Source organism: Aspergillus novofumigatus (assembly GCF_002847465.1).
Source record: "Aspergillus novofumigatus IBT 16806 chromosome Unknown P174scaffold_12, whole genome shotgun sequence".
Classification (NCBI taxonomy): domain Eukaryota; kingdom Fungi; phylum Ascomycota; class Eurotiomycetes; order Eurotiales; family Aspergillaceae; genus Aspergillus; species Aspergillus novofumigatus.
The window spans coordinates 153,576-171,780 of record NW_020194285.1 but is presented as its reverse complement, the minus strand read 5'-3'; the positions used below and the strand labels follow the sequence as shown (position 1 = coordinate 171,780).

General features: G+C 50.6%; 9 protein-coding genes across 9 annotated transcripts; 5 read left to right on the top strand and 4 right to left on the bottom strand.

Moving 5' to 3' along the window:
• Positions 1–510: 510 nt before the first annotated feature.
• On the top strand, positions 511–1,458 carry P174DRAFT_455348 (putative FacC-like extracellular signaling protein; the record flags this gene model as incomplete). Its single annotated transcript, XM_024829314.1, has 1 exon — positions 511–1,458. One exon carries the CDS (start codon positions 511–513, stop codon positions 1,456–1,458), a length of 948 nt encoding a protein of 315 aa, XP_024677286.1.
• Positions 1,459–2,340: 882 nt separating this feature from the next.
• P174DRAFT_379803 (putative dimethylallyl tryptophan synthase) lies at positions 2,341–3,702 on the top strand (the record flags this gene model as incomplete). The annotated part of the gene is made up of 1 exon (XM_024822939.1): positions 2,341–3,702. The coding sequence occupies one exon, from the start codon at positions 2,341–2,343 to the stop codon at positions 3,700–3,702; it is 1,362 nt and encodes a 453-aa protein (XP_024677285.1).
• A 129-nt stretch (positions 3,703–3,831) lies between these two features.
• On the bottom strand, positions 3,832–4,935 carry P174DRAFT_464885 (NAD(P)-binding protein; the record flags this gene model as incomplete). The annotated part of the gene is made up of 3 exons (XM_024830467.1): positions 3,832–4,209; positions 4,262–4,600; positions 4,654–4,935. 3 exons carry the CDS (start codon positions 4,933–4,935, stop codon positions 3,832–3,834), a joined length of 999 nt encoding a protein of 332 aa, XP_024677284.1.
• Positions 4,936–6,534: 1,599 nt separating this feature from the next.
• On the top strand, positions 6,535–6,971 carry P174DRAFT_435873 (uncharacterized protein; the record flags this gene model as incomplete). The annotated part of the gene is made up of 2 exons (XM_024825963.1): positions 6,535–6,802; positions 6,865–6,971. The coding sequence occupies 2 exons, from the start codon at positions 6,535–6,537 to the stop codon at positions 6,969–6,971; spliced, it is 375 nt and encodes a 124-aa protein (XP_024677283.1).
• A 1,246-nt stretch (positions 6,972–8,217) lies between these two features.
• P174DRAFT_425714 (class I SAM-dependent methyltransferase) lies at positions 8,218–9,717 on the top strand (the record flags this gene model as incomplete). Its single annotated transcript, XM_024825315.1, has 11 exons — positions 8,218–8,271; positions 8,333–8,379; positions 8,431–8,481; positions 8,526–8,532; positions 8,579–8,623; positions 8,669–8,704; positions 8,754–8,875; positions 8,921–8,946; positions 8,992–9,022; positions 9,072–9,426; positions 9,481–9,717. 11 exons carry the CDS (start codon positions 8,218–8,220, stop codon positions 9,715–9,717), a joined length of 1,011 nt encoding a protein of 336 aa, XP_024677282.1.
• Positions 9,718–10,761: 1,044 nt separating this feature from the next.
• aeiA lies at positions 10,762–11,135 on the bottom strand (the record flags this gene model as incomplete). Its single annotated transcript, XM_024822938.1, has 3 exons — positions 10,762–10,816; positions 10,874–10,950; positions 11,004–11,135. The coding sequence occupies 3 exons, from the start codon at positions 11,133–11,135 to the stop codon at positions 10,762–10,764; spliced, it is 264 nt and encodes an 87-aa protein (XP_024677281.1).
• Positions 11,136–12,064: 929 nt separating this feature from the next.
• On the bottom strand, positions 12,065–13,455 carry P174DRAFT_455344 (uncharacterized protein; the record flags this gene model as incomplete). Its single annotated transcript, XM_024829313.1, has 6 exons — positions 12,065–12,494; positions 12,542–12,615; positions 12,660–13,036; positions 13,085–13,152; positions 13,201–13,237; positions 13,282–13,455. 6 exons carry the CDS (start codon positions 13,453–13,455, stop codon positions 12,085–12,087), a joined length of 1,140 nt encoding a protein of 379 aa, XP_024677280.1. The 3' UTR covers positions 12,065–12,084.
• Positions 13,456–14,004: 549 nt separating this feature from the next.
• P174DRAFT_435870 (carboxylesterase) lies at positions 14,005–15,898 on the top strand (the record flags this gene model as incomplete). The annotated part of the gene is made up of 7 exons (XM_024825962.1): positions 14,005–14,280; positions 14,330–14,334; positions 14,388–14,572; positions 14,624–14,708; positions 14,756–15,266; positions 15,322–15,724; positions 15,774–15,898. The coding sequence occupies 7 exons, from the start codon at positions 14,005–14,007 to the stop codon at positions 15,896–15,898; spliced, it is 1,590 nt and encodes a 529-aa protein (XP_024677279.1).
• A 218-nt stretch (positions 15,899–16,116) lies between these two features.
• Positions 16,117–17,673, bottom strand: P174DRAFT_414882 (putative multicopper oxidase). The gene has a single exon (XM_024824406.1). It carries the CDS (start codon positions 17,467–17,469, stop codon positions 16,198–16,200), a length of 1,272 nt encoding a protein of 423 aa, XP_024677278.1. The 5' UTR covers positions 17,470–17,673; the 3' UTR covers positions 16,117–16,197.
• Between the last annotated feature and the right edge of the window lie 532 nt (positions 17,674–18,205).

The following is an 18,205-nucleotide window of genomic DNA, read 5'->3' as shown; positions in this document are numbered from 1 at the left end:
GGGATACCGGAAGGGTGTACTATAGCCTGAGTCTGTGTACATTGTCTTGGATCTTCTTAGTGAGGCCAGAGGATCATAACACACATGCGAGGAATGCTCAGTCAAGGCGGAAAACTGTCCAGAAGTCTTGATTACTTCACTCGTCGCAGGGCAGCAGCGAATGTTTAATTGAGTTAGCCTCAGATGCCTGCATAAGATGGCTTGTCGGAGCTGTCTCTCAGATGCCCGACTAATTCCTCAAAAAGCTCAAAAAGCTTGAGAGCACAAGGTCAATTTCCAGAGGAGATCTTTCTCTATTTTCCAGTCCGAAAATAGTTCCGCCAAGTCCAGCGGCCGATTCTAGCTGTCTATCCACATCGTATCCTTCCGTAAACGATGCAGATCGGCCCCCGTTCTCGTGTTGTTCGTATTCTTCGATAAACTACCGCTCAGAAAAGCCAATCCTCATTTAAGGAGAAGTTATAAAGAGTACCCTTCACCCGTGGGCATGCTTATCACCAATCGTACAAAATGACTCCGCTCATCAAACTCGGCAGCCTTCTGGCCGCATTGCTCTGGATCACCTTTGGGATCGCGACAGTCAACGCCAGCATTCCCTCGTCCAAAAGGTTCGATCTATCCGCTCCCTCGTACGACCTCTACCGCCACAAAACCCTGCGCGATGGCACAGTCCAGCAAGGATTCGCCTTTGACAATGTCAACCGCCGTCTTTTCGTCGCCCAGCGCCGCGACGGCTCCTCCGAAACAGCCGGCGACCTAACAATCACCCAGCTGGACTTTGACGGCAACTACGTCGGACACATGTACCTAAAGGACTTCGGCCACGGCGTCTCCTTCGCCGCGCAACCTGCCGGGTCAGCAACCTACCTCTGGACAGAAGTCGAAGCCAACACCAACGGCTACGGCAAGAGACTCGCGCGCTTCAAGTTCGCCTCCGGCACCACGCTGACCAGCTCCTCCGCCGGCCTGACTAAGTTCAAGCCCGTCGCAGATGCAACGGAGCATACCTGCGCCATTGACCCGGTCTACAACCGGTTGATCGTCCGGTATAATCTCAGCGGGGCGAAGCATATCGCGGTGTATGACCTCGCCGCCGCGACGAGGGGGGATTTCTCCGCCCCGCTGGCAAACTTCAAGCAGCCGGCATTGAACGCGCTGTCCACGGTCTTTCAAGGTTATGCGGCGTATGGTCAGTATCTGTATCTGTTGACTGGGACTGCGTATGCGGCCAGCGGCGGTAAGGTCAATTCCGAGGTTACCAGTGTCGATATGAACACTGGCAAGGTGGTGGAGGGGCCGACGCTAACGAAGGCCGGTTCGACGCTGGAGTATAGAGAGCCGGAGGGATTGGCCATTTACAAGACGGCTGCTGGGGAGGTCAGATTGTTCTTGGGGTTTGCTTCGGGGGTTGCGGGTGATCGTAGGTCGAATCTGTTTTACAAGAATGCGTTGGTTTAGAAGGGTCGCCATGGAGGGTATTAGTTACTGTGGGTATTTGTGTATAACTCTTCCTTATAAACAATTTGTACTATTGACGTCTGATCGTCGGTAGACTGGGTTTCTGAGTTCTATCTCCGGATTTAACTGAAATAGCTACGTAAGTCGTTTGACAGGCCGACCTTTAGTGTCTGTGGTCAGTCAGGAATAAGTAAATAAACTGAAGTATGTTCGCGAACAATCCAATGCAACAATGTGGCCTCTATTAAATCATAACCTTCTGTCGAACATTCGGGCGATGGGTTTGTTGTCTCGAGAGCCGAAGAGAACCTGCGACGAGAACGGAGACGTCACCCGTCACTGTTTATTCTAATGACATATTTCAATGCTGTTGTCTTCGGAGCCTCAGAGATAAAGTTGATGTCATTCGCATTCTTCAACGGGGCTGTCTGGACTAGAATGCGGATAACAACGTGGCGTAGCCGCATTCGGTAAGCGACACAGTGGTTAAGGACTTGTCACATTCTTCCTCCCTTCTAACAGCAAATGACGTATGTGCCGCAAATAGAGCTGTTGAGATGATGGAGTATACCAAATGCGTCATGGGCTCCGGTGGAGCGGTTCGGTATGAAGCATATCTGGGGACAGTCTCAGATCTGATGACATGACGTGGGTCCTGTTATGCTTCTGTAAAATGACGTCGTCTGGATCATTGTCTGGCTGTATTATCTGCAGTAGGTCATCTGCAAATTTGCATGCCCTCATCAGGCACACATACATCATTGGGCGCGGATAGTTGCATGCGGAAACCACTCCCGAAGCCTTTATAAACAGGGGTATAAAGTACGCGACGAACGACGTCTTGGACATCATGCAAAAGATACAGACAAAATGAAGATAAAGATGACTATACCGTCAATTCCTGAAACCATCCCCGAGCACTCCGAGCTCAAAGGCAAAGCCCCCCTGCGAGATATCTCCGACATTCCAGCCAACCCGCGGCAAACGATCCGGACTCCTTCGTGGGATCTTACATCCACATGGCTGATCGGCGCCAACGACGATATCCGTGCCTGGTGGGACTGCATCGGTCCGCAAGTGGCCATTCTCGCCGACGAAGCGGGATACAGCGTGGCGGCGCAGACAGAAATCCTCCTGCTGCTGCACTCCGTCGTGCTCCCGGATATGGGCCGATTCCCTCCGGCCGGACAGAACAGACCTGTCGTGCAATATAGCTGGAGGATTAACACATACGACTATGACCATCCGATCCTCACGCTTACCGTGGAAGCGCCCGGCGAGCATGCCAAGGGCTCCAGCAGTATGACCCGGCACCATCTCCAAGCCACGCAGAATATCGTGGAGCAACTATCCGCCCAACTTCCCCCGGTTGACCTCACATGGTACCGGCACTTTATGGCTGCGTTCCAGATCGACCATCATACCGACCACTCAAGCCATCACCGGACGTTCCTCAGCACGGACAAGGACACCATCCGGCCGCGCATGCCCCTGTCATTTGAGTTTACCGACACCGGCGTCATCCCAAAGGCCTACTTCTACCCTCCTGCGCAAGCGCACGAGAGGAAACCTTCCTTGGCCATATTCACGGACGCCATCCGGTCCATATCGGAGACTATCCGCCTCCCCGCTTTTGAAGAGGTTGTGGCCTTTGTGGATAATCATCCGGTGGGAGTGACGCTGAACCCAGAAATGCTGGGCATGGACTGTATCGAGCCGTCGCAAGCATCGCTGTATCTGCACGCCAGCACGCCAGTCACGAATTTCGAGAGCATCATTGCTGTCATGACGCTCGGTGGACGAGTGCACGCCATGGATATGGCGATCATGGAGCTGTGGGAGCTGCTGTGTTTGGTCCTGCGACCGAAGCATCGAGATAGAACGTTCTCGTGGGGTGATGAGTTACCCGTGTGGAATGCGCATGCGCAGGATGACGACCAGCAGGGATTGAAATACTGTTTTGAGATTCTGCCTGGAGCGGAAGTGCCCGAGGTTACGCTCTACATCCCGGTTGTTCGATACGGGCCGGCGGATGAAGATGTGGCGGTTGGCCTGGAGAGGTTTCTGACGAAGAGAGGACATGCACAGTTTGCTGATGGATTTTGGAGAGTCTTGAATATGCTGAGCGAGGGCTGGACGGGCTCACGACGGGTTGTGACGCATATCGCGTGTTCCTTTCGGGGCGAGTCACTAGACGTGACTTCATGTTTGGAGCCTGCTATTTTGCGCTCGCGAGATGATTAGATGATCGACGACGATACGATGTACGATATGACATGTTATGGTAGTGACGAATTGATTCGGAATTCATGTACCTCTTGAACAACCTTGTAGGATGGCTGCGTAGAGGTAAGCAGATCATACATCTTCTTTCTACTCAAGAGGCTTGATTCCTTCAAGGGCGTTATCGGTCCACTCTTTGAGCCTTGTCGCAAAAGTCGGATCCTGTACGGCCTGCGATAACGTCCCAGGCACTCCCACAGGTTCATAATACGTGCCGCTTACCACCTCTGAGCTCGTGGCCGCCCATAGATGATTTCTGATCCCGGTAGTCACAGGCACACAGAAGAACGGTGCAATAGGCTTAGTCAAGCGTGCAAGGGTACTCTCTTTCCACAATGACGTCGCCATACCCGTAAGAATTCTCCCTGGATGTACAGCGACAGTTTTAATTTGTGGATAGTCGCGGCTGAGTCCTTGCATCAGGCCAATGAGGGCTGCTTTGCTCTGGCCGTAGCGCTTTGGATAAGGCTAAAATAATATAAGTTAGCCAAGCATATGAAGAGAGAAACAAATTACGGACCAGATTCGAACAGTTGGTCTTGACGAGCTCGAAATCGACGCCTTGTTTAGGCGCTGAAACGTGTCCCTCGCTTGACACAACAACGACGCGTGCATCGGCACCGGACTCTCGCTGCGTTGTGCGAAGCAGCATCGGCATTAGCAGGCGCGTCAAAAGGGCATGGCCGAGATAGTTGACTCCAAAATGGATCTCGTAGCCTTCCGGTGTTGTTATCGGAGGGACACGGATGATACCTGCATTTAGTATCAGAATGTCCAGATGTTGTTCTTGAGCAGCGAACTGCTGGGCGCATTTTCGAACGCTCTCGAACGATGCAAGGTCCAATTCGAGAAATCGGATCTCGGTCGTCGACGTTGCGACGGCCGTTTCCATGGTGGGGCACTGGGGGATACGGAGTCTCCGTAAGCCTCGGAATCAATCTGTCGGATCAGAGCTTGTTTGGCGTCGTCGGTGCGCGGCAGATCTGCGATGTATATGCGACTAGGCCGGCCATAACGAGCCAGCTCTATGGCCGTTTGTCGGCCGAGGTCGCCCGCGGCGCCCGTGATGAAGATGACCTTGCCTGCCATCGACGGGATATCTTGCGCCGGGTTAAAGGCAGGAGCACCATTGCGAGACGCGTCGTTGTTCGATCCGAATACAACGACACGAATCATGTCCCAAATGTTACTCATGATGAAGCAGACGTGGTGATGATGATGACTGGGAGTCTAATTATGAGGGTGAATCTGCGAGCTTATGATTGTTTTAAATGTAGGCCTACGGCTTACCAGCTGAGGTGCTCGGCATGGAATATCTAAGATTCCACTTGTGAGGGGCTGACTAGTACATTTTTAATATAGTTAGTACCTAGTTATACGAGTCAACCACTGAACGCCTGGATATAAGCAGGAGTGATAGTGGTCCTTCAGCCTGATGGGTTGGTCTTACATTGAACTAGTCCGGATAGGGACACAGGGCTGTAAGCTTATCCGAATACATATAGAGAGGTATATGATTCTGTTCAGGAACCAAATTAGTTTACTAAGTCTAATCCACTTTCTTTGTGTTTAAGGCAGCACTACTGGCTGTTTTGTTATATTTCACATGGACAGAGTAAGGAGTAAGAAATAGTACACACCATTCTGCCTGTTATTATACTGCGTCTATCATAATAAGATTGCTTATAGCATGCTATCTAACAACATCCATCCTACCCTGCATTGTATATGGCTTTCTACATTTTGTTCGGCATATTTACCAGTGGTACTGTACTACAGAGTGTGTTAGCACCTAAGATAGCACCTTATTGATTGGAACAGGTACAAGCTCATCTATTTCTCCTGAACGGGTCTGAAGACTTGATCTGGAAGCCAACTTCAAATAAGTTTGCCTGCTAATCAGTAGACTACTGTTCGCTGCCCCCCCCCAACCAAAAAAAAAAATTCAACCAATCGATGTCCCTATATTATACAGACCAACAATTCGCTGCATCTCACCTGAGACTCTCACTAGAAAATGTCTCATCCGTATGGGTGCTCTAAGAGACAGGCGTGCCCTGAGCGGAGATAATGGATACCAGCTTCTCACTTTCCACGCCCAGTACCCTCCATCCCCGAAGCTATAATCGACTCAGCATTTACAACCAAGCAAGGGGATCACTCGCATTTGTAAAGCATATCTGCATCTCCTGCTGGGCTTTCTAGTATAGTCCGATGCGTCTGTCTTTATGGTTTTCATTTCTTTACAACACCCATCAACCTGGAAAGATACTAGAATCTGTTGTGTTGAACGTGATCAGCAGAGGAAGAAGAGGAAAGGAGGTAAGAAAGGCTTAAATGCCATTAAAGCACTAAATAAGAGGTCCTTCTAAAATATTAGTAATGCTATAATATCTATATAAACTAAATAATCTAACACTTGCACAGTGGTAAGCAATGAGCTAAATTCTAGAGAGCTGAAGTTTAGTGGTACTGCTCCTGTAGCTTATAGTACAGTATATCTAATCAACAATAGCTCTATGCTGTTAGAGGTGGAAGTAGGGAGGCAGTCTATATTAGGTTCACCTTTATCTATAATAGAATACATCCCATGCCCAGATCATCAGAAAGAACCTAATTACCCTAGTTTAGCTGCTACTAGAATATGCGATGCGTTGACCTCTAATATTAACAATACTACCTGCCTTACTCTGCTCCCTTTGAGGCTCTCTTCTATGCTAGCTTTGTATATATAATTTCCGCAGTCTATTACTGTTATTATGATCGATCTGACCATTTTCAGTGACCGGAGAGATGTACGACTGGTGGTTCGGTTGGCAAACGACCAAATCTGCTCGCTATAAATTGTGGAATCCCGTTGCGCATCAATACGCTTACCGCAAACCAGATTCTGAGGAGTGGTCTAACAAGACCTACGCTGGACGCTACTGGGGAATGGTCTCTTGGATTGATGAGTTTGTTGGTAACTATGCTGCTAAGCTTAGCATTGAGTTTATTCCTCCCTCCGAGCTTGGCGTGGACACCACTAAGACTATGGTCATTGGAAAAATCTTCCTCGGAGGTACGTGATCTAAGAGCGCTAACATTCGGTTACATTGACCTAGCAAGCTGAATATACTGCAGAATATGTTTCTGAAGGTTTTGGCAGCATTCCTTATCTCATACCCCAGGTCCGCCACAAGTCTGATGGATACCGCGAGCTCCGTTCTCTGCTTCTGGATTGCTCATAGAACCCCACAGCTAGGGCACAACTTGGCAGTCCATTGTTTCACTGATGCATTATAATCAAAGATCTAAGACCTACAGCTAATTATTTCTAGTAAGTATGCGGACTATTCCTCAAAATGTAGCAGCACAAAGCGAAATTAGCATACTAAAAGCATACTAAAAGGATTGAAAACATAATAACCCCTGAAAGAGAAAATATAAGAGTGCCGTTCTAGAATCTGTTCTAGTAGGAGATCCTCAAGAGTAAGGGTAAATAAACCGACATGAGATAGATAGCTTGCAAATTGTTTACTTAAGCACGGGTAACTTTTTCGGTCTTTCTGTTCCTAAGCTGTGTTTCCTGCGCGGTTCCGTCACCCATGCTCAACTGTGCATATGACAGTTATGATTAGTTACTACCCCAAGGAAAAAGCTTTCTATATTATCCAAGATTAATTTATTTACAGAATCTAACCAGCTCTAATCATTATCCTTTATAATGGCTTTGATAAGGCAATAATAGACTCTGGAGATGTTGCATTAGAGTTCTTTCTGGGGAGTGAGGCTATCTCCAAGAATTGACAGCTCACATTTGAACAGAGTTAAGCTATCCATTAATTGGTAGGCGCCGGGAGTAGTTAATCAACCATGATTATGACTAAACATCTAGGCATTCGTGCGAGAGTCTTGGAATCCTGGATAGTCCTTCGTGCTTATGCGGGGGTTTTGCCTCTTTGAATGAGATGGTCCGATAGTGTGACGTGGCCTGATCTGATGGCTGCGCAGGATGCCTGACAGTAGTGAGAATGAAGCCAGATGTCGCTAGAAGCAGCATCACAGTCTTAATAACATAATGGTCACCAACGGAGATATGTGGATGTTTCTCATCCTCCCACAGGTTGAACTCTGGGATAGCAATTCATAAGGACTGCAATGAGACTCGCCCCCCGGAGCCGTTGCGGTGAGGGGCAACGGCTCACTAAGGAATAGCTATTTCAGTAGACCAATAACAACAGCCTCGTCAAACTGGTAACGGGGAGAAAACGGACACTTGCATCCTCCCGCGTGTCATTTCACTGCGGGAGGTGGAGGTCTGGGCGAGTTGGCGCGATTTGATTGCTTTGGATCATTAGCCCGTTTGGGCTGGTGTTAAACTTCCCTGCTAGAGTCTCAAGTAGTGCCAAAACGGTTTTCTTAAAGGGCGCGCTTCTCCGAAACATTCTGGTGTCCAGTTTTTTCATCTTCGAGAAACAGTCTGACTGAAACAGAATGGCGGAAGAAAAGGACACCTCGACTTACAACAGAGGAACTTTGGAGGTGGAGGTCAGTTCCGCCTCAGGACAGCCGAGTAGAGCTGTAGATCTTGGTCTCATCAGTTCTCTAGGACGACGAGAATCTGTACTCGGATGACTCGGGCTCTTTCGTTAATAGGTGCGTGTGACTGCCCGACACCACATCACCTTCACCTAAGAAGACACGCAGCGCCGGCGTCAGCGAAACAACATCTCTTTCTTCCAGCATTCGCAATTATAAGTACGTATAATCAATTCATTGCACTGCAACGCCTAACCATGCAGGTACGAAGTAAGTGTTTATAAAATAGATTTCTCGAGCAGCACTGAGTATCTAGAATGGTCGGCGATACCACGCATTCCGAGAGGGCTCATACAACATGGTACGTTTTTTGATCTCTAAGTAAGAATTAGCTAACCCTAAATAGCCAAATGACGAGAAGGAACAAAATCGTCTAGATCTGGTACTTGTGTCAATATATCAAGAGGCAATTCAACACTAATCCTTGGAAGCACCACCATATCCATCGGTTGAAGCTGGACGGGCAGCTATTCCGCTCTCCGATCCCGAGCGATGTCTCCCGAATTCTCGATCTGGGAACTGGCACCGGTATCTGGGCAATCGAAGTGGCCGAGTGAGTCTTATTCCGCCGATGAAGTCGCTCATGCTAATGTCACAGTCAATTCCCCATGGCAAAAGTCATAGGTATGTTCGAAGGAAGGTGACTACTGCCATTGTCTGACTCTCCAGGAAACGATCTGAGCCCCATTCAACCAACATGGTACGGAATGATTAATGCAATTGGAGATTTCCTACTGATATAGTGCCAGGGTTCCCCCGAATCTCAGCTTTGAGGTGGACGATTTCGAGTCCGAATGGGAATACTCCAAGCCATTTGATTTCATCCATGCTCGCGATCTGCAAGGCTCGGTGTCCGATTACGATCGCCTCGTCGCGCAAGCCTTCAAGAACCTGGCGCCCGACGGATGGTTCGAATTTGCAGATGCCGACTTGCTTGTTTGCTGCGACGACGATACCGTCAAAGAGGCAAAGAACATACTCGAGGTGAACCGGCTGGTATGCGACGCAAGCGCAAGGTTCGGCAAGCTGATGGGAACGGCCAGCCAGCACAAGCAGCGCCTTGAAGATGCAGGATTTATCAATGTCCGCGAGGAGATTTACAAGGTCGGCAGGCAGAATATCACGATCATCCAGACTGGGTACTAACCGGAGACACAGATTCCGTTCTCACCCTGGGCAAAGGACCCGAAGCTGAAGGAACTAGGCAAATTCCACCAGGTCAATATGATAGAGAGTCTGGATGCGTACAGTTTCGCTCTGATGACACGGGTTCTCGGATGGCATATCACTGAGGTGCATGCCCTTCTTGCTGGCGCCAGGGCGGAATTGCTGAATCGTAGCATCCACATGTATGCTAAGTGGTACCATGTCTACGGCCAGAAGCCAACGGATTAGTAGACTGTTGTTAAGGAAAACAAAATGAAGCGCTTATGCATTTTTATACTCATTTAGCCATTCACTAACTGGTGGGGCTGATGTCCAGTGACAGGAAAATACCCTTCTTTATCCACCAATCCGTAGGAACCTGAGACAACAGTTTTCCACTCCTTTTATTTTTATTTCATCTTCGTCTCTTTGGCGTTGACGGAAGTCTAGTAACTGCAATCTTCTTGACGGTTTTCTAGTTCCCAATTTCATAATGCTCACCCTGGGTCAGAAGTGGTCAAGATCAGTATTCTGACACCGGAAGCCAAACTAGATTGCTGTGGCCTGCCTCGAAGGTAAGGGCCCCGTCTATCAACTGGTACTACAGACTGACCGCATGGCTTGGGTAGGCTAACACTCAGCCAAGAAGACGTTTGCCTTTCGCAGTGTCGAAGCACTTTGGACAGAATATTTATTCTTTAGGGGTGACAGCTAAGGGACAAGCCTGCGGCGATTGCCCTGCTTAAATCCCAATCACGATGGCAGAACTACTGAGGATAGTGTGACGACGATGGTGGTTATGACAGCTTTTTCCTTGAAAACATGCGAGTTCGGCAAAGAACCAACCAAAAAGAATCAAGATACTTCAATATCGAATCCGGAAATGACGAATAGTATGCAATGTACTTCGCAAAGACAGCAATCCCAAATGGCAGACCTGGATATTCACCTCAGTTGGTATAGAAGCCTGTACCCAGGGCTGGCTTATTTAGAGTGTCGCCACTCGAGCTCTTAATTACATTTCGGTCTCCTCTGGTACACTTCGTTCTTATTCTGGAATGCCCTCTTCCTGTATGATTGCGATGCTTACCAGGATTATAACCAGGTTTCACCAATGATGCTTAGAGTGGGACAGTCATGGTCACCACAACAGCTTGTCTGTACTACGTCATTGAGCTACTTCTTTTCTTTCATAATGCCACAAATAATTAATAATCTCTCATTGTTGCAACTAATTAACAGTACTTTTGTATATCCCTATTCCTTGACCATTAGGTCGAACCGTGCCGTGCCCTAAGCGCAATGGGCAGAGAGAATCTCATCGTTCTCATCCACATGGATGTTCAGTCTGTGGCCATAGAGTCAGTCACAGCTAGTATAGCAAATAGAGTCCAGGAGACCGTACCTAGAAGCATTGTACTCCATGGTGGTCACATCTCCAGGGTGGAGGACGCGAATGGGGTCCGACTGCAACACATTTGCCTACCCGGCGTCAGCTTCGTCTTGTTACGGAATATCCCAAATCAAACACATACCATGGCCTCAGTGTACAGCTGGCCGACCAGCTCTTGCTTCACGAACTGGGCTTCCTTTTCGCAGGTCTTGGGCTCGGCGAGGGCGGACTGGAGTCCGGCCAACGCAAGGAGGCAAGCAAGGGAGAACTTCATGGTGATCAAGGGTTGAATGTTTGAGGTGTGAGTGATTGAATAATTGAATGATTAAGTCAATGAGGATTCTTGCTGATGATTTCTAGCAGACTGGACTGGATCTCGCCTCCTTTATATATCTTGCGACTGTCAGCGCCGCCGTGAGGTTGTACTGTGTTGCTTGGCAGGTACTCCTTGGCATGTGCGATATATATAGATGATTCTATGGACATCATCACCATTGCCTCATTCTAGAATCATACAGACGACAGATGGATAGTGGTCGGCCAAGACGAGCCATTTCTCTGATGTGAAAATTTTCCCTGTCGAAGTGGTATTGACCCTATTATCAGGCAATCCGCCTGCATGTCTAGAAAATCGCAAGGGATCCCGGTATTTCCATTACTCAGACGTACATTCAGGGTATCATCATGACACAGAACTTGCAAGGTTGTGCTGTCTAGACTCGACACCATTTTGATGTTTGAGGGAGCTTGACTTCGAGACCGCTCTAGAGGGATGTAGCGGGAGAACGGGGTTGGCATTGCATTGTCAGTCAGGTACAAATTATCCAACTCATGCTGTGTTGACATTCCTCACGAGTCGGCTATAGACGGACTCCTGAATTCGATTGACGCGACTGGGGTGTGGTCCGCAGCTAACCGACCGCAGGCGAGGCCCTTGTGCATATTAAATATGCAACATGCAGATACCCTGAGGATGGCAACTTGCTGAATTCGCACGAGAGATCAGAATTTTCTGATTCTCCGGTCAATCCCTGGACTCGGCGTGGCGAAGACTATCCACGTTGGCCATCGACTGGCTATGCCCGTGTGAGCAGTCGCTGAACAGGAGTCTACGGCATTGCTGAACCAATGTGCTTGACATGGCTCAATTGTAATTCATTACTCAAGGGCATAATCAATTACGAGCTATATACAGGCAGGGGTATCACACTCGGAATGCCAAGTCAGTCTTCCACTCGCCCTCTGATGGGCCTCGAAGATGCATCCGACCGCTGATCATCCTGATACCAGACACTCTCGTCCGTCATCCGCATGATTTCATTCGTCTCAGTCTTCCTGCCTTCGATATCGTACATCTCGAAACCCCGCGTCGACACATTATTCGAATAACTCCCTCCACTACCATGTAGGTCGCGCCAGGCCATATCCTTGCGATCCTGTAGTGACCGACTACCCCCGGGGATCTTCTGTCCTCTTCCGCACGATCGGCTGGCGGAGAGATGCGCCGAGTGCTGAGAACCGAAAAGGCGCGGCAGACACCACTTCAGCGGTTGGTGGTAGACGGGGAGACACGCGCAGATGATACCGACGTTGGCTTCGATGACGCTCCAGATTGTAGCGGGGATAGGGCCGCCTATATTGTCAGTGTGTTTCTTTTTCTTCTAAGTGATAAGAACCTACTGGTAGGATCTTTGCGTTTGCTGTTGGCTGATTCGGCGAGCGTAGTTGTGCGGATGACGCTCGTTATGCAGACACTGGTTCGTTAGCTTGAATTACAGCGAATGTGGAAGGTGCATACAATGTTCCCAGGCCAAACATCACCGCCAAAGCAATCTTCTTCCCGCGGGCCAGATGTAGTTGCGAGACCGGGTACACCGGCAGCGCGAGGATGGCCACGTCGCAGACGATATTGATGACAGCATACGACAACCACTGCGCTTTGCTGTTGACACAAGTCTTCTGCGTGATTGACTTGTCCCAGTACGCGTTAACGGGTGTACATTGGAAGATGGTAACGAGGATATAGGCGAGGCCCCAGGCGGATAGAAAGGCAATCCCGCCGTAGCAGACGCGGCGGAAGACGGGCTGGATGAAGATGCGAAGGTAGAGACAGAGGAAGGAGACCTTGTTGACGGTGATGACGACCTTGTATACGATTTGGGCACCGTAGAACCACTGTTCTCGTCAGTCGTCGACCACAATGAGGCAATGCCTAGGAGATACCTTGAGAGCTTTGGCTCGGTCGTCAAAGGCGATGTCTTTCAACTGCTTTCCGTAACCATAATGCACCGCTGCAAGAATCAATAAAAGTCCAAGAATGAAGTGAGGAGACTACTTACCAGAACACTCGGTCACCGTCAGCAACACAGATGCTATCTGTGATCGTCAGCAAACGTGCATTAATGCGAGGATGATCTTACCAGCGACGCCAGAATCACCCAGTCATCGGTCCCAATACGGCGATTGTGAAACCGAATTGCAAGCCGGCCCAGCACAAAGAAGCCGGCCACAATCACGAGGACCACGCTCCATATCCAGAGTGTGAAACCGCGATTCGGCACGGTTGGCGTGCTCAGTCCAATTTCGTATGCCATGCCAGGCAGGATTCCTCATCGTGAATCATACAGATTGAAGGGTCTGTGCCATCTATCTATGTTCTCTGCAGAAGACTCCTGGGTTCGTGTCATGATGGTATTCGGAAGGATTCCGGACGGAACCCGCAATTAAAGTCACCTAGTCCTTCGCGCTTCTTGAACCTAGGCGGAAAATGCTGCTATTTGTGGAGGTGCCCATATCATTATTCTTATTCCTAAGCGAGGCGGTGCAGATCGGGCCACGAGCCGTGGAAAGCTGCAGAGTGGATTGATCGGGGATGTTCCACGAAGACCGGACGTTTGGAACCTACCTTAATTGCCCCGAGTCAGACTCCGTTTCCTATTGAACAAAGTGAAAAAGGGGCTTGTCCTAGCTGTGCTCCATCGGTCCACTTGGCGGAAAATTGTCCCGTTTCGGGGTCGATCGACGCTTTGGCGTTACGAGAAATATCCTGATATATTAACCTAGCTCTGATGCGACCCAGTGCAACCCTTCAACCTGTGCAATTGTTCCTGTGAATTGCTTTTTCCTCCTGGACGGGTTGCGCCATGGTTCATTGCAGCGTTTGGATCTCCCTGGGTGTTACCCTTCTGGCCACCTCTACTCCAGCATATGGCCAATCACCTCCCAACTCTCACTTTCAGCGCGATGCAGCTGGCGCTCGCGTACGGACCAGCAGTGGGCTGATTGAGGGTCACATTGCATCGCGACCTGGGGTGTTTGAGTATCTGGGGATCCCCTATGCTGCTTCGCCCACGGGAGACCTCCGATTCGCTCCTCCAGGCCAATACAACGGCAATGGCACCGTCCTCGCCAATGCTTATGTACGTCTGCGTGATGGTATGGTTCCTGGAAAGGACTAACCTTTTGTAGAGCCCGTGCGTGAACCCGGAGACCACCCGAGTTGCCCAGTATCTGACCTTTGTGATAGAGATTGTCCCGCCAATATTGGAAGCGTACCGGATTTCCCCGGCCTGACGCCGCAAGCACCAACCATTATCAGAACCTTTGCTCAGCAACTGGGGACTCCACAGAGCGAGGATTGTCTCTACTTGAATGTATGGGCTAAGCCAACTCGCAAGCTGAAACCGGTGTTGGTTTTCATCCATGGTGGTCGTATGTGTTCACAGCACGTACCCATATACAGCAGCTACTGACGACCCCCAGGGTTCAGTGTTGGGGGAGCTCATAGTCCCATGTACACCGGCGAGAACTTGGTCGCCGGGAATGATGTCGTCGTGGTTACATTCAAGTCAGTGATCATCCCCCCCGTCCTATCGTGCCAGACTAACCGGGCAGTTACCGATTGAACATCTTTGGTTTCTCCGGAGCCCCTGGCCTCACGCAGAACGTGGGTCTTCTGGACCAGCGCATGGCTATTGAATGGGTCCACCGCAACATCGCCGGGTTCGGAGGTGACCCTGACCGCATCACCATCTTCGGACAGTCCGCCGGAGGCGCGTCGGTCGACTACTACTCGTACATCTGGACGGAGAAGCCGCTCGTCCGCGGCCTTATCTCGCACTCGGGCACCGCACTCAGCTTCAAGCCCAACACCGCCGAGGAATCCGCCAGTTACTTCTACCACGTCTCAAACACTCTAGGCTGCGGCAACCGCACTCATCCCGTTGACTCGGTAGTAGAATGTCTGCGCAAGCAGTCGGTGCAAGCAATCCTCGGTGCCGTGAGGAAAGTCCCCTTCGCCCCATCCCCGGCCCTTCCTCAACCCCAATTCCATCCTACCGTGGACGGCATCACGGTCTTTGACAACTATGCCGAACGCTCCGCGCAGGGCAAGTTCATCAAAGCGGTAACTGCCCAGATCTGAGCCCCTAACGTGAGCAATGCCCACTAACGAAGACCAGCCATACCTCTTCACAAGCAATGACAACGAAGCAGGCTACTACCGCATCAACGCCTTTGCTGGGAGGATCTCGCTCACAGACGAGCAATGGCACCAGTTCAACCTGGCCGCGTTCACCTGCCCGACGGCCCAAGCGGTGGCTGATCGTGCGGCACACGGCGTCCCTACCTGGCACGGGCGGTACTTTGGCGACTTTTGGAATCTGAGACTGTATCCCACCAGTGGGGCTTATCACGGAGTCGATCTGCATATGGTCTTTGGGACGGCAGAGAATGTCACCGGTATTCCTGATTCTGAGTTGGAGGAGCGGTCGAATAGGTACATGTCTTCTGCTTGGGTGCGGTTTGCGACGGATCCTGAGCGGGGGTTGAATAGCCTTGGATGGCCGAGATATCATCCTAGCAGTAAGTGAATGATTTGTCAGAGATGAGATGGGACGTTAATGTCAAGCAGAGAATACACTGATCGGGCTTGCATTTAAGAATGAGACGCGCGCGCAGCTGTTGGACCAGGCTGTATATCAGGAGGGCTGTGCTGCGCTGAACGGGGACACCACTCCAGGAAAGGGAGCTTTCTAGGTGTCTGGTGCATATATCGGTTCAGGTAAATGGCTTCAGCGCCGCATAGTGTTTTCATGATTATTCATGACTATTCATGTCCATACGAAGACTCCTAGAGCAAATTCACAGATATTTTTTCGAATATCTCATACTGCATTCTCCTCGTATGCGTTGCTTTGCACGATTGACGGTAATCCAAAGCATCCATAGGCGTTCCATGCTGGTATCGTTGTTACGTTGCATCAAAACACAATAGAAGTGAGAAATCAGAGAAAAAGACTGCTTGCGCGTCGGCAATCCTGACAGCTCCTGAGATCCTACGGATGCAGTTTACATCCTACACAAGGTTCCGGCGGCATCTCACTATAAAGGATGTCCGGACGAGGAGCCCCCGCCACATTCAAATACCCAACTGCCCCCTTATCCATCCGGAATATCGCATGGTCGACGAGCGTATACGTCCCCGGGACAATCATCTTCAGATCGACAATTGCCGCACCGCCCGGCGGCACACCCACAGTCGACAACAACCTAGCCGGCGGATCAACCACCCCTCCATCCCGAAAGACGTGCTGAAAATGGCTCCCGATAACGTGGAACGAACTCGTCAGATTGGGCCCGGCATTCCCGAAGAAGATCCGTACCGACTCCCCCGTCTTTGCCTTGAGTGGCCGGTCCCGCGTCAGAGCCGACTCGCTCCCGTTGAAGACTACCGCGGAGGGCTCCTCGCGCAGCCCCGCAGGGTAGGAGAACTCGACTGTAGACGAGGGCCGGCCATCATCTTCAATCTCCGGCGGTTCGTGGTAGAACTCGCTCTGCATGACGTAGTACTCCCTATCCACCGGGGAGAGGGCATCGCCGTCTTCGGGCTGCACGTAGATCAGCCCGTACATCCCGTTGGCGATATGCACGGGGACCGGGGCCGCGGCGCAGTGGTAGACGAACAAACCCGGAACCAGAAGCTTGAACCGCGCGGTTTTGGTCTCGTGCTCCTCCGCGGTGGTGACGGCTGCGCCGCCGCCGGGGCCGGTGAAGGCGTGGCAGTCGATGTTGTGCGGGTTGCCGGTGCGGTCGTGGTTGGACAGGGAGAGCTCGACCACGTCGCCTACGCGTGCGCGGATGAACGGTCCGGGGACGCTGTCGTTGAAGGTCCATGTGTCGTACTTGTATTGACTGGTTAGTTGGCGCGTTTTGGTGCTCGTCGTCAATGGGACGTGGAGAAGAACTGGGTGTGTGCGGGTGATGGGGGGAGGGACGTTAGGTGCAGTGGTCAGGATGGCGTCCTCTTTGGGTAGGTCAATGTCATCTTGAGGTTCCTCGCGAGTTGCGTAGGCTCGTTGAAGGGATGTGTCTGTTTCGAGTAGGATGGGACACTTGTGGACTGACAAGAACAGGCACGCTCCGATGATAGGGCCAGCCAACCACGGCCAGACTTGTAGGCGCTCCTTTCGCCTCTCCGATGTTGTCTTTGCTGTCGTCCAAGTCGACAGTGAATTTCTCAGGGCTGGACTACGCGTAGGTATCGACATCCATTCCCATGGAGGACCCCTTCTCAGCCACTGTCTCCCAAACAATAGGCATTTGGACATTCTGAAATTCCGACATCAAAATGCTCTCTAGAGTCTAGAATATTGGGGTTCAATCGTGTTGGCCGTGGACATTTATAAGTAGTCGGGGGGTGATGTCATGAGTTCATTTCCGGCGATTGTAAAGTTGAGCAACTCCGCGGATGTATAACCTCTGCAATACTTGAGCTGTGTATCCCATGCGATTCGTCACCTTCTTCTCGGTACTCAGTAGTTCTGCGTGCTGTGTTCCAGCTCTGCAATCCGCTTAGCCAAGGAGAGTGGCATCAGGATCATGTCAACCTCGCATCTCGCCATATTCACTGCCTTTCCTCCAGTTATGCTCAGAGCAATGTCTCCACGAGGAAGCCACTTTCGCGTTCTCTGGAGACTCGAAGAGGAGAGTCGGCTGGCATCGTAGCTGGAGCCCATGTACTTTATCCCCCTTCGACCTCTTTCTTGAGGACAGACAAGTGTACCTCCTTTTGAATATAGTTGAAAATCCCCCAGGCGGGGAGAGGCCAAGAGTCCAGTGACAGATCTGTCCGCGGCATGGTAGGTGCATGAGAGGTTGAGATGTGTATATCGCCCGCAGAGTCGATAGTAAATAGTGGAAGATGGAATATTGTCACAACGATCATCGTTCAGTTTTGTCTATTTTTCCTCGGGGGCACTTGTACCGAGAAGAGGACAAGGATTGGACCTCGGCTGCCGAAGCGGGGTGACCAGTGGCCCTTGTTGATATGTCGATCATTCTTCA

Coding starts and splice junctions, on each gene's coding strand:
- P174DRAFT_414882 (XM_024824406.1), bottom strand. CDS start 17,469: ATGTCCAAATGCCTATTGTTTGGGAGACAGTGGCTGAGAAGGGGTCCT.